This window comes from Paramacrobiotus metropolitanus, unplaced genomic scaffold (assembly GCF_019649055.1).
Source record: "Paramacrobiotus metropolitanus isolate TYO unplaced genomic scaffold, Prichtersi_v1.0 Parri_scaffold0000079, whole genome shotgun sequence".
Classification (NCBI taxonomy): Eukaryota; Metazoa; Tardigrada; class Eutardigrada; order Parachela; family Macrobiotidae; genus Paramacrobiotus; species Paramacrobiotus metropolitanus.
This window is the reverse complement of record NW_026570299.1, coordinates 194,593-207,675: the sequence shown is the minus strand read 5'-3', so window position 1 is coordinate 207,675 and position 13,083 is coordinate 194,593. Positions and strand designations below refer to the sequence as shown.

General features: G+C 43.4%; 1 protein-coding gene across 1 annotated transcript; it reads left to right on the top strand.

The window, feature by feature from the left end:
* The first annotated feature begins 6,536 nt into the window (after positions 1–6,536).
* On the top strand, positions 6,537–7,391 carry LOC129595534 (uncharacterized). The gene has a single exon (XM_055492578.1). It carries the CDS (start codon positions 6,537–6,539, stop codon positions 7,389–7,391), a length of 855 nt encoding a protein of 284 aa, XP_055348553.1.
* The last annotated feature ends 5,692 nt before the right edge of the window (positions 7,392–13,083 follow it).

Here is a 13,083-nt window from a genome sequence, read left to right as displayed (position 1 = left end):
CTATTAAAGTGTTATATGTTCTAAAAATACACTTTGAGGTTATTGAGCTGCTTAGCATTTAGGGCTTGTAAATGAAGCAAAGGTACAAAACAAGTTTACTACTGTTTAATTGTCGGGACCGCTTGGCTGTCGAGATCATTGCTACTGTCCCTGGTGTGGTACTTTCGAAAGGTTACACTTTCCACTTACTGAAAAGGACAGATGCACATACAAAGTGTCTGTACAAAGTACTACTCACTTACTTAATTTACACACTGGGGACAAAGAAGTTTCCGTTTATCACGTTAGCTATACGGAAAAATATCCTAATAAATTACCCACTCGACATATGTCAAACACATTTACACTAGTAAAAAATTATCGATGCAAAAGTCCCAAACTGCTAGCGATATCACCTGTACTAAGTACTCTTTTTTGCGCTGGGAACTTTGTTATTCGCTCCTTATTGATAGCTGGCAACAGTTAATAGCACGTATTACGCAAAATGCTATTATTGTAGTCGTTGTTTCCGTATCGGGCATACATTGGGAATGCTCACCGCACTCGTTCCCGAATGTTGCTCAACACGGAAACGCCACATGAAATTAACTTTACGTCGTTGGTAGCGCTACGGGTGTTTGGTTATAATTACTGTATGCGCGCCGCTAATGTTACGCAGTATGAGTTAAAGTGCACTTTACTTAGCATTTTCGGTACTTGAACACTCAAAAATTTCGTACGTAGCGTCCCTAAATACAAAACCGAAGAAACGCTTAATGACTAATGAGTGATTGATCATTGTGAGGAAGTGTAGCACACTATGTACGTGTATGAAGTACTGTACGGTAATTTAGTTTTACTAAGATAAACACAGTGCATCCTTCATAACTGTACAAGTTCATATTGATTGCTGCTCAAGATGGTGTCCGAAAAGCAAGTACTGTATTTACACGATATTAAGGGACAGAGAAATCCCCAGGATCGCCCGCATTAGCTATCGGTTCCTTTGATGTCGTAGCTACGTATTTTCATGCGATTATTTGAACCGATTTGTAGCAAAGCGTTGCAGGGGCTGCTGATGTAGCAGCACCCACCTCCAGGGCTCCACAGCCTCCACCTATATGATACGATTATCATCACTTACTACAGTCTTTGGTATGCGAAGACACTAAAGTCAACAATTTAATACCATTACCAAGCTGCAAGCAAAACGTCAATACGAAAACGAATTGAAAATTGAAATTTTGCTTTACTTACTTATAACTCATAGCACAAACCCGAGTTTAATACGTTTACACTTACAGTAAAGAATCTTTACTTAAGTACACAACCTGTACTCGCAAGTTTTACTACTGAACAACTACTAATTCTATGATTATTACCTAATTTGGTACGTCGTGGTAGAATTACATAGTATTTCAATATCCACAAGCTTGTAACGTTAGAAGTAACCACAAAACTTTCTTGTTTTCGCGTAATCTGTAGCACTTACTAATTAATTTTGTTTTCCAACCAATGACTAATAGCAACTTGCGAAGAATACACCAAAGGATAAACTGGCAGTCAGTTGGTTTCCGTACCGGGCATGCGCTAGGAATACTCATCGAGGTCATTCCTGAATGCTGCTCAACACGGAGACCTTTTCAACCGAAATTAACTGCATACGTAATGAATAGACTTTGTTCAACACCTTGAGCTTGAACTAGTAATGAGCAATAGTGCAAACATAGCTTCCAGATACTGAAAAGGGAGAGGGAAAGTTGTGTATGTTAAGGTATTTTATGATAGCTTAATAAGAAATGAATAACGCGCATAATGTTATCCGCATAATTCAGCAAGCGCCAGCAAAAGAAATTGTGGATCTGGCAAAACAACTGCAATAACGCATCCACGTCCCGCCGACGGTGTAAGGCTGAAAACCATTCATGCGCAATTGCGAACAAGGAAGTCTGATACTCGCAATTGCATTCAGAATATTTATGAACGGTTACTCTGAATATATAAAATATATTTTATATCCGGAATATTTGTTCCTCCGAGGAAAGATCCCGTGGTAGTGTCAAATATATACAACACAACTGCCGAACAAACCCGAACGAACCGTTGGGCTGCTGCCTACACCCCGAGATCCAAAGTCAACGTTGTTCCAAAAAAATGCTCAGACATCTCAACAAAATCCACAACTTCGTACGAAGACGAACTTGTTGGTAATGCGGTGTATGTACTAAAAAAGAGCACCAGGTTTGCTCCAGCATGCATGATACCGAACGTAATCGAGGCCATGAAACCATCCTACCCAACTGGCCCTTAATGGCCGCATCTACGCTATCGGTGGTTGCAACCATAAAAGGAAGGTGATGACCAAATTGATGGAATTTACGACCCGCAGAGAAACGTATGGCAGTCTATGGCTGTGACTACCGCCTGCGATCGCTGGCTTTGCCAATTGCAGTCACCACTGTTTGTGTTTGAGGAAATGGCGCTCGTATATCCTGTCCACACAAATTGCACCAAAGTGTGCTTACTAAAAGTAACAGGCTCTGAGTAATATTTAAAATACTTACCGCTTGTGCCTTGTGCGCTGCACCGGGTTTCAAGTTGGGAAAGCAGTCGTTGTGGAAAGACATGAATATTGATAACTTCCTGTAACGTGCTTCCCAAGTTCCCATCGCAAAACTATCTGTTTCGATGACAACCTATCGAGGAAAAAATGTCGACATCAAAAATCCGGAACAGTTAAGAGAGGAAATTGAGCGGCGAAACTTATTTTGCGGGGCAGGATCGATTCGGTCAACGTTGTGCATCAACGAAAGGTGATCAGCGGGTCTGAAGGAAGCGATCGTACATGTATGCTACTTGAAGCTGGACACAGTCAGATAACAATGACCGGACTACGCTGCTTCGAATGCAATAGGTATGGACACTGTATCAGAGATTGTAAGACAGCAGATCCCCTTTTTGGGAAGTATAGTGAAGGTCATTTTCGTAAAGATTTCGCCTTAATGTTTTTCTGAAATTTAAACTCCTATGAGCTCACACCGCTTAAGCGCTTGGCAGCCATATATCGCAGGCAGACGCCGAGATACTTGCGGTCTTCTTCGTAAACGGTGCATTCTGCGCTTATATGAGGAAGTGGGAGTTGCAGGCAGGCTTCGTAATCCTCCGCGCAACCAACACTTAAGAAGTAAAAGGTGTGGAACGCTTCTGATTAAAACAACATGCAATGCTCCAACTAACTGCAAAGTGCCATAAAAGGAATAATATGCAAGAATGAATAAGACTCGTTCCGTTTCGACGCTACCGAATCTGCACATAACCAAAAACACCAAAATCGAATCCGCTACATAACTGCAGATTCCCGTCAACGCACTTTCATTGATGGAAGAAGCGGCAACGCTGGTAACGCGCTATGCGTAGTTTGTGCGTATTACGTACGTGTTATGACGTACGTGTTGCCTGTTCCGTTACGTACGATTTGCTGTTCTTATCTAGCGCATTGGATCGCTAATTCCATCCACGATTCTGGTTGAATTAATCAGTCTGAAGTTTCTAACTTCAACTAAATCTGTGAGCTTGTTTCTAGCTGAAAGGTCGTGTGACTCTAGGTTAGAAGGAAGTTCATATCTCGTTCTGTTCTGTTCTGTTTGCTTGTTCGTTCGGTTTGGTGATTAAACATTTGGGAAGTTCCTGAGTGTTTCGGTTTCGGTAACTTTCGTCAGGCACAGCAATCCGCTAGTACCTAGCGGAAGTAGGCAGTAGTTCCTCTTACGGAGTCCAGAGCATATTCCCACTCTACCGATTGAGTAGGTTTGGTCATCTAGTGCGGTTGTCGCGGTGCGACTTCCGCATAGCATGTCACTGGCCAAAGAGTCTCAGCTTATCAGTGGTAGTATCACCAATCCAGCTATTCGGGAATTAGTATAAAATTTTTTATGATTTTATTGCCATTATCGAATCAATCGGTCTGCAACAAATTTTGTTGCAAAGGAAAAGCGGAAAGAGTCGCTTAATGCGCTATGCGCACCGTTCCAAATCGAAACGAAAACGATGCAATGCCCTGCGGACTTTAACTTGACAACTGAATCCAGTTTACATGTGCAATTTGGAGACTGACAGAGTTACAGTAGTTTGAACTCTTTCTTCTATCCGCCCGAGCGGCCGAATTCCGCCATGTATTAAAACCTTAGAGGAAAAGTTCGGCCTGCAGGGGAACGGCCAGCTAGTCCGCACGGGCCTTGCCGGCACTATGCTAAATAAAATGTGCAGCGCACTGGTTATGCCTGCAACTACCGGTTCCCATACAACCAGCATTTGTAAACGCCAATTTCTATCCGATAATGTGACGTAGCAACAGTATAGTTGCCACCAGTTGTAGTACACTGTGTGCGGTCAGTGTGTGCTCAGAGGTTGTGCAGTAAAGTGCTAAGTCGTGACAGATAACTACTAGACAAGAACAAAATTAATTATGACGAATAAAGTATTGTAGCATTTTCTGTTGGAAGAAAGTGAGATAACTTCTGTAAACACACACGGAGGTAGCACCATTAAAACGCGCGTAGCACGCATTCAGCGGTGAAGAAGCAGGATCACAACCGGAAATGGAATCGTCACATCGGTACTTAACCTGGCTTATTTAATTTCAATCAGTTCCACTGTATAAATCAATGTATCGCACTGTATGTTCCACTGTATAGATCACTTGATCAAATCGCCAACCTCTGTGGCGGGCGGCTACATGAACAACTAGTGCAGGTTCTTTTTCTTTCATAGCTGTTCTTACTCTTTCAAACATACTCATATCAATAAATAAATAATTTCGAGTGTTATAGATGCAAAGAATTATATCTGGGACTTGAAATTGGACGACAATACCAGAAAACGACTTAGTGAAGGGCGCGTGCCTGGTGCCGTGTGGGAGATCTACCAGCCGGGAGATATGGCGAAAATTCGGCAATTCTTGGCAAAGCACGTGGGCAGCTTTCGCCAGAAGGGCGAGGATCCCCTTCACATTCAGATGTATTATTACGAGAAGTTAGTCTGTTACCTTTCCGGGAAGCTAATGATGTTTGCCCCACTACGATGAGTTGGAGATCGTCGCAGTAGCGCTACAAGAACTATGCAGCACTCCACAAGGTCACGGATACGGTCAAGCAGAAAATGGTGTTGCTACTCGCTTTAGGCGTGGCGGCGCAGGAAATTCTGTTTTCCATGTGCCTGCCTAATAGTCCAGACGGTTTCATTGCTGGCCAGCTGGCGGACAAACTGGAAGAAGCTTTCGTAAAAAAGACGCTGATGGAGTGGGCGCCGTATTTCCGGATCATACAGGAGCCTAAGGAAACGCTGCCACGGTGGTGGGATTCTCTGTGACAGTTCTGGAGCATAAAATGATGGTCAAATTAACCAACGGACAGGCAAACGAGAACACCAGGTTGCACCTCATTTCCAAGACGGGCAAGACCCTTCATCTAACACCAAAAGTGCCTGTAGATCTGCGGGCTGTACCACTTAGCCCGGACAACGAAGAAAACAATGGAAGTTGTGGATGCAGCGCGAGTGCGCGATTGGTGCGGCCCCTGTAAAGGTCATGGAACCGAAGGTCGTTCAGAAATGCCGAAAGGCAAAGAAGGCCATGGCGACAATTACCGCCACGGCAGGAGCGACAGTGCAAAGTGAAACCGTGAAGAAGGCGGAAGCGAGGCGGCGCGGTGGCTCTGCAATGGCGCCGGATATAAAGGTTGTGGAGGGTGCAACCACCGCAAAGCACAGTGCTTGGTAAAGGATCTGCGGTGCGGCAATTGTGGCAAGTACGGCCACATTGCCAGTGTGCGTCGCGCCGATCCGAAAGAGAAACAGCAGCAGAAAAAGAGCGTACCGCGTAACTATCTGGTAGATGAGTTCGATGTGTTGCAAGTCAACGTGGCTGACGATTTTGTTGGTGTTGGCGATATTAGCTAGAGCATAATGTGAGCAAGGAAAGAATTACGGTGGTCAAAGCTGAAGATAACTGCGATGCTCGGCGGAACGCTGCGATAGTCAATGACAGCGGGCATTTTGAAGTTGTCAATGGGGAACAGCAAGAGAGCCATGTTGTCGAGTCAGTTGGAAATGCCATTGAGACGGCAATGGAAACTGGTTCAAGCACTGAACAGCTTAAAACCCGTAGTCAGAAGAAACGGAAAAAGAAACTGATTGCAGAATTTACAGCAGAAAGATAATGGAAGTATTTTGGATCTGTTTTCTGAATAATTCGGTGCTATTTTCTGGAATTTTTCTTTTTAAAAACCGTGCATTTTTTAATGCGTTCTATACAGAGGACCTTGTTGCTAATTGTAATGTAGTGCAGTGGCTACGCGCCCTTGCGCGTAGCAACATTTACATATTTGTGACCTGTACTGGATGGGATATTCTGTAGTGTTCTTGATTATTATATTTAGTATCTATCCGGCCAGAGTGGCACAATAAACATCTGTGCCAAGACGTGACAATTGGCGTGAAGTGTGTAGTATTCATTGAACTTTATGTGGGAAGAGAGGAGTGAGCGATAGTTAAGCGTGACAATGGCGACTTCAACGGATCGACTGGCGAAGTTTAATCCGGAAACGATGGATTACAAGGCGTGGAAGTTCTTGTTTGATAATTACGTTGCCCTGACGGATCTTCATACCGATAAGCACCGCCCTTTGCTGATCAACAGCCTGGACACCAAAGCCTTACAGCTTCTCGTGTCCATGTGCAAGCCGAAAATGCCGTCGGATTTCACGTTAGGAGAGTTGCTGACGAAGCTGGAAACGGCATACGCGCCGTACACCAACCAGATCACGGAATGGGCACTATTCTTCAGCCTTCGCCAAGGTGAAAGTGAAAGCCTGGTCGATTTTGCGACACGGATGCGGGACAAGACCATCCTGTGCGATTTCCCTAGCACTGTCCTTGAAAAGAATTTGTGCGCTGTCCTAGTGGCGGGAATACGAAGCGACGCAACCAGGAGGTATTTGATGTTGTCGGAATTGAAAACATTCGACGCCGCCCTGCAGCTGGCCATCAAGTTTGAGACAAGCGTTAAGGAAGCCAAAAAGAATAATGTCGAAGAAGAATCGGTGAACAGAATTGCAAAGAGAGACGCTAAAGAGAAGAAAGACGAGAAAAGTGAACGCCGTAAAGAGACAAAGAAAGGAAGTGATGAAGAGGAAGAGAGCGAGGAAGAGGGCGCGTCCCGGCGCAAGTGTAAGCGGTGTGGTTCATGGCGTCACACACCGGATGAATGCTGGTACCGGAACACTCGTTGTAATCATTGCGGAAATAAAGGTCACATCGAAAGAGCCTGCCAGCAAAAGAGAAGTGAAGAACGAAAGAAGGATAAAATCAGCACGGTTTTTAATGTTGAAGAAGATTATTTTGATATTTTGCCCTGAAGTTTTTCACTTCATTTTTCCGGTGAAGGTGTAATGTAGTGCAGTGGCTACGCGCCCTTGCGCGTAGCAACATTTACATATTTGTGACCTGTACTGGATGGGATATTCTGTAGTGTTCTTGATTATTATATTTAGTATCTATCCGGCCAGAGTGGCACAATAAACATCTGTGCCAAGACGTGACACTAATAATATGACCTTGTTGCTTATATAATTATGAGCAACATGTACACCAGCTGAATAATTATGCTGTCAGTGTGAGTTGTGAAGAGCTGATGAATAAATGCACTTGTCGTGCCGCCTTGCGAAACTCTGTTCCTGTCCCTAAAAGACCAAATCGTTTCCGCGAGTACCGCGACCTTCCTTGTTCATTTCAACCCGCGAATACCATTGATCCTGGCCGCTGACGCGTCCCAACACGGCGTCGAGGTCGCGATTTGCCACCGTTTCCCAGGTGGGAGCGAACGCTCGATTGCCCAGGCTTCCAGGAACCTCACCCTGGCAAAGAATGTCTACGGCCAGCCTGAAAAGGAAGCCATGGCACTCATCTTTGGCTGCCGCACGTTCCATTAGTACGGGTGCGTAGCCGGGAGCAATTTCTCTATGTGTACTGACTATAAGCAGGTTTTCAGGGTCTTAGGCACCAACAAAAAAGTTCCGGTGGTAATGGCGACCGGCTACAGCGGTGGCTAAAAAGATGTGCTACAAAGATGCTGACCACAACAGAAAGCAACTGATAACGCTACCAGAAAACTTGGACAAGCAAACCAAAGAAGGGAATTTCAACGTGGGCGACTACGTGACGGCGCGCGATTACCGGCCAAGCCGGACAGCTGATTGGCAAAGAAGGCAGTTGGCTCACTGGGAGTCTCATGTGTTTGCTATCAAGACCTCGCCAGTGTAGAGCACACACTGAAGCGTCCAACCGGCAAGGAGCACGAAACCGCGTGTGCCAGCCAGAGCCATTCTTCTCTGTGCACATCAGCTTCGAACAAAATAATTATCTTTTTTGAACCAGCTTGTTTGGGAAACGATGCGCAGATCGACAAAGTGTATCTTGTAAGACTATTTTCAGTAATTCAACGGGCGACACATATTACAGTCTGCAGACCGCATAATATAGAATTACCTACGGTACCTAAAGGTCCACTGTGGGTGTTGTATGACGGGCTTGATAACGCTGAACAGGACAGTCTTCATCGAGGCGTGCCGACATAATAATTACAGTCGCCCGTTATAATACGTATGTGACAACATTTACGGGCGTTTGAACGTTCCTGTCATCCGGGTGCGCAGGAGGATCGTACTCATGCATAGATGAACAAAATGCTATTTTTTACGGGTAAAAGAAAAAATCATCTAATGAGTCGCTAGTGTACTAGTAAGTTTCATGGAGGTTATGTAGAAGCAATCAACGCGAATTTCAGCCCTTAAATATCGCAAAACTTTCGTCAATGATCGCACGCAGTTGGTAGATGGAGTTGCTAAGCAGCTTGCTGACCGACAACAAATTACGCATAACAGTGACTTTTCTTACAAAACAATATTATCAACATCTTATACTGTACCTGCCTAACACAATCGTTCGGCGTACATAAATTTCCGCCCTCATTGCGATAGAAATACAGATTGTAGCTCGTGTAGTTGAGAATTTAAATTGACTTGGAAACCTGTTACAGCATTGTCCCATGACGCATATTGAAAACTATATAGAATCTATATTAAAGAACGGAAATTAAAACCTTTCAATCAACAAAACCTGTAAGCACACATAAATTTGTTTTAGAAAAAATTGTTTTAAACGATGGAATTTAACAAATGGCTGATGCAGATCTACGGTGACTGTTACAGTGTTGCGTGATCTAAAATACACTTTACAGCTATTGAGCTACTCAGTAATCAGAAATATTGAGAGAAAGAAAGTTACAGAACCTGTTTGCTATTGTTTATGTCGAGACCGCTTGGCTATGGGGATCATTGCATCTGTCCCTGATGTGGTGCTTTTAAATGGTCACATTTTCCGCTTACTGAAAAGGACAGATAGAGATAGTAGTCACGTTGCGCAAACACGCTTCTCGTCGCAGTTGCTGGTAGCTCGTAGCTTTTACGAGTTTTATCCTGTCTGTGCTCTATCTACATCTAGATAGAGCACAGACAGATAAAACAAAAACTTGCACATTTCACAACGTCACTAGTGTCTGACGATGTATGTACTTACTACTTTGAGCTCTGGGTTAAAAAAAACTAATAGCTGCTCCGTTTATGACATTAGCTACGCGGAAAAATATCCAAAGAACTTACCACTGGACCTATGCCAAACACTTCTACAATAGTATTATACTGTAGTAGTAAAATTATCGATGTTAAATATTTCCAAACTTCTAGCGATATCACCTGTAGTACTCTTTATTTTTGCGCTTGAAACTTTGGTATTCTCTCCTTTTATTGATAGCTGATAACAAGTCTAACAACTAATACCACATATTACGTGAAACGCTATTATGGTAGTCGCCAGTTGGTTTCCGTTTTGGGCATACATTGGGAATGCTTTAGCGCACTCGTTCCCAAATGCTGCTCAACACGGAAACGCCAACCGAAATTTACATTACGCCATTGTTACGGGTGTTCGGCTACAACTATGTATATTCACAGCTAATGTTACCAGTAAGAGTTGACCGTACCTTACTTAGTATTTTCCGTACTTGAACATTCAAAATCATACGTAGCGTCCTTAAATACAAAACTGAAGAAACCACCACAAAATCGTGAACAACGTTTCCAAGCTAAAAAAAAAATTTCGCAACACACTGTTCATGGCATTGGGAATCCCAAAGACTTCATGCTGCAAATGCACAACGGATGCAAATGACCATCTTGAAAATACAGTTGACCATCCTTAGATCTGCGTGATCATCTACGCTGCACTTTGAGTCGTGGGACAAATAAAAACAGCTTGCACGTGCAGTTTGCAGACTGACAGAGTTAGTCTGATCTATTTTCCTCTACCCGCCCGCCCTTTGCGCGACCGATTTTGTATATTCCGTCATGTATTACAGCGATTAAGAAAAGGTTCGTCCTGCAGGGAAACGTCAGCTAGTCCACACGGACCTTCCGGACAATTGTGCTAAAAAGCGCAGCGCATTTTGAGCCTTTGTTTATCGGATATTCCATGGTCCCTGTCCCCCACAGCATAAAAAAGTAAGCATGCATGATGTATTCATCACTTACCCACTTCTGTGTTACAAATTTAATGTTACAATATTTTACAAACGGCGTTTGCACATCTGTTGGGTGCATCGCCGACAAAATGCTGCAACAAGAACATCATTACCGCCTCTGAACAATCGATCAGCGAGGGCTGCAAAACTTGGCAGGAGATTCGCGCCAACACGAATCACGGCGTACCGTCATTTCGGCATAGGGACATTTCGGCATTGGACACTTCGGCATTAGACATTTCGGCATAAGGACATTTCGGCATAGGGACATTTCGGCATACGGACATTTCGGCATAAAGTCTAGTATACTGAGAATATCTAATGATGGAAAGAGCAGAGCGGATAAATTAGAAGAAATTTTGTTACTGTAATATACTTTTTGTTGTAAAACTCATGCATGGTAACTGGCTTCTGCTAATAAAATGATGACCATGGTAAGAAACCTATAATATGCCAATGATTTGTACTCAATCTAAGAAAGTGGAGGGAAAACGCATAGAATTTCAAAAATTGAGAAAGTAAAAATCCTAAAACCTAAAAAACCAAAACATGCCAAAATGCGAAAACCAAAAGCCTTATAAAAATAATGGAATGCAGGAAGACATAAGATACAGTAGAAAACTTGAAAAATCGTATGTAAAAGTGCGAGGATTCGATAAAACTGAGGAACTTTAGAAAAACCAAGATAACCTAGAAATATATATAAACCTAAAAATCCTAAGAAACCAAAGAAAGCCTAAAAAACCTAAGTAAACCTATGAAAGCCTAAGAATCTTAAGAAACCTAAGAAACCTAAGAACCAAAAAACCTACGAAACTTAAGAAACCTAAGAAACCTAAGAAACCTAAGAAACGTAAGAAACATAAGAAAGCCTAAAAAAGCCTAGAAAACCTAAGAAGATCTAAGAATACACAAATCTAACAATAAAAAGGAGACATGAAAAACTGGGACCGCTTTTTAATTTGTTTATAGCAGGAATTTTAGTGACGCTGTCCACAGTACGCAGGTTGAATAAAGTAATTTAAACAGAAAACGTTAGAAACAACAGTATTGTGCGGAAATGTCCGTATGTCGAAATGTCCACATGCCGAAATGTCCTCATGCCGAAATGTTCTCATGCCGAAATGTCTTATGCCGAAATGTCCTATGCCGAAATGTCACTATGCCGAAATGGTCGGACACGCGAATCACTGCTTCGATCTACTGTAGTTGAGAATTTTAAGCCCGTGTTACCGCCGTTGACACAATAATGCGTAGTATCATTCGCGGGTTCCAAAAGGATCGAGCAATGGTGTGGTTCAGTCTGCAGGGAATTTGCGGTATCTAGAAACGTTTGGTGATATCACGCAGTTGGGCGTGCTTAGCGGACCAGCCGAAGTTGGCAAAGACTATGCATTCAGCTTCATCATGTCATCTGAGCTTTTCCTCATCCCCTTCTCCGCAAGTACCTTACCCACGCAGCGGTAGTGAATGTGGGTAAGCTACAGTACTTGTACAAATAACTTAATGTTTTTTTATCCGCGTAGTTGCTTTCCAAGTTTCCGTATGGACAACAGCGGTAAACCCTTGAACGATTCGTGGTGCCGTTTTGTAGACCACGTACAAAGTTTGGCAGAAAGTGGCAACCAGAGCGGTCTTGTTAAGCTGCACAACTGGCGACAGCCAGTGCAGAAATCCAAGATGAGCTGAGGCAGGTACCACCACTTAATTGTGCATACTGTAAAAAATATTGCTGTACCGGGGCATGCTATTTGAAAATAATGCGTGGGAATCACCATGAAATTTACCTGTGGTGTAGTAACTGCATTTTGGGCATCACGCGCACTGGAGGCGTTCTGCTTGAACGACCTCCGAGGTGGTGACTATGTACGCTCGGCGTGCGAAAGCTTTGAATCAATGTGGAACGAAATACAGCAAGCGGAACGGAAACACAAGTTGCAAGAGCCTATGGATTTACACGAGTGGTTGGTCGCCGCTGTTAACCTGGGCGTATTCCTCACCAAGTGGACGATCGCACGAGACGATTGTAGGTCACACTTTTTGCCACGTACCGTACTGTGCTGCTGCCCTGCACTTGTCCATTTATTTCACAGCGCAAGCTCAAGCACGCTGTTTGAGCACGTTTACGATTCAAACGCTAACCCTAAAGTTGACCTTTACGCTGTTAATGTTGCCGTGCCACTAATCTGGCAAGCTACACCACAAAGAAAAGTGAACGATACAGCGAAATTTGCAGGGCACACGTTTCTGAGGCAGAAGCATTATGAGAACCAACCGGATTTCGTATACTGGGCTCCGGAATAGTATGCAAAGACACAGTCATCGACGTCTTTAATGTATTTTTGTTTTTATTTACAGTATTTCTATCATTGATGACGTACTTATGTATTTGTTGCTTTTATACGTGCGGGTACTGAGCAGTCAGTGTACAAGCTTGTCCGGTAATTTCTGACAAAATAATACAAGGAATATGC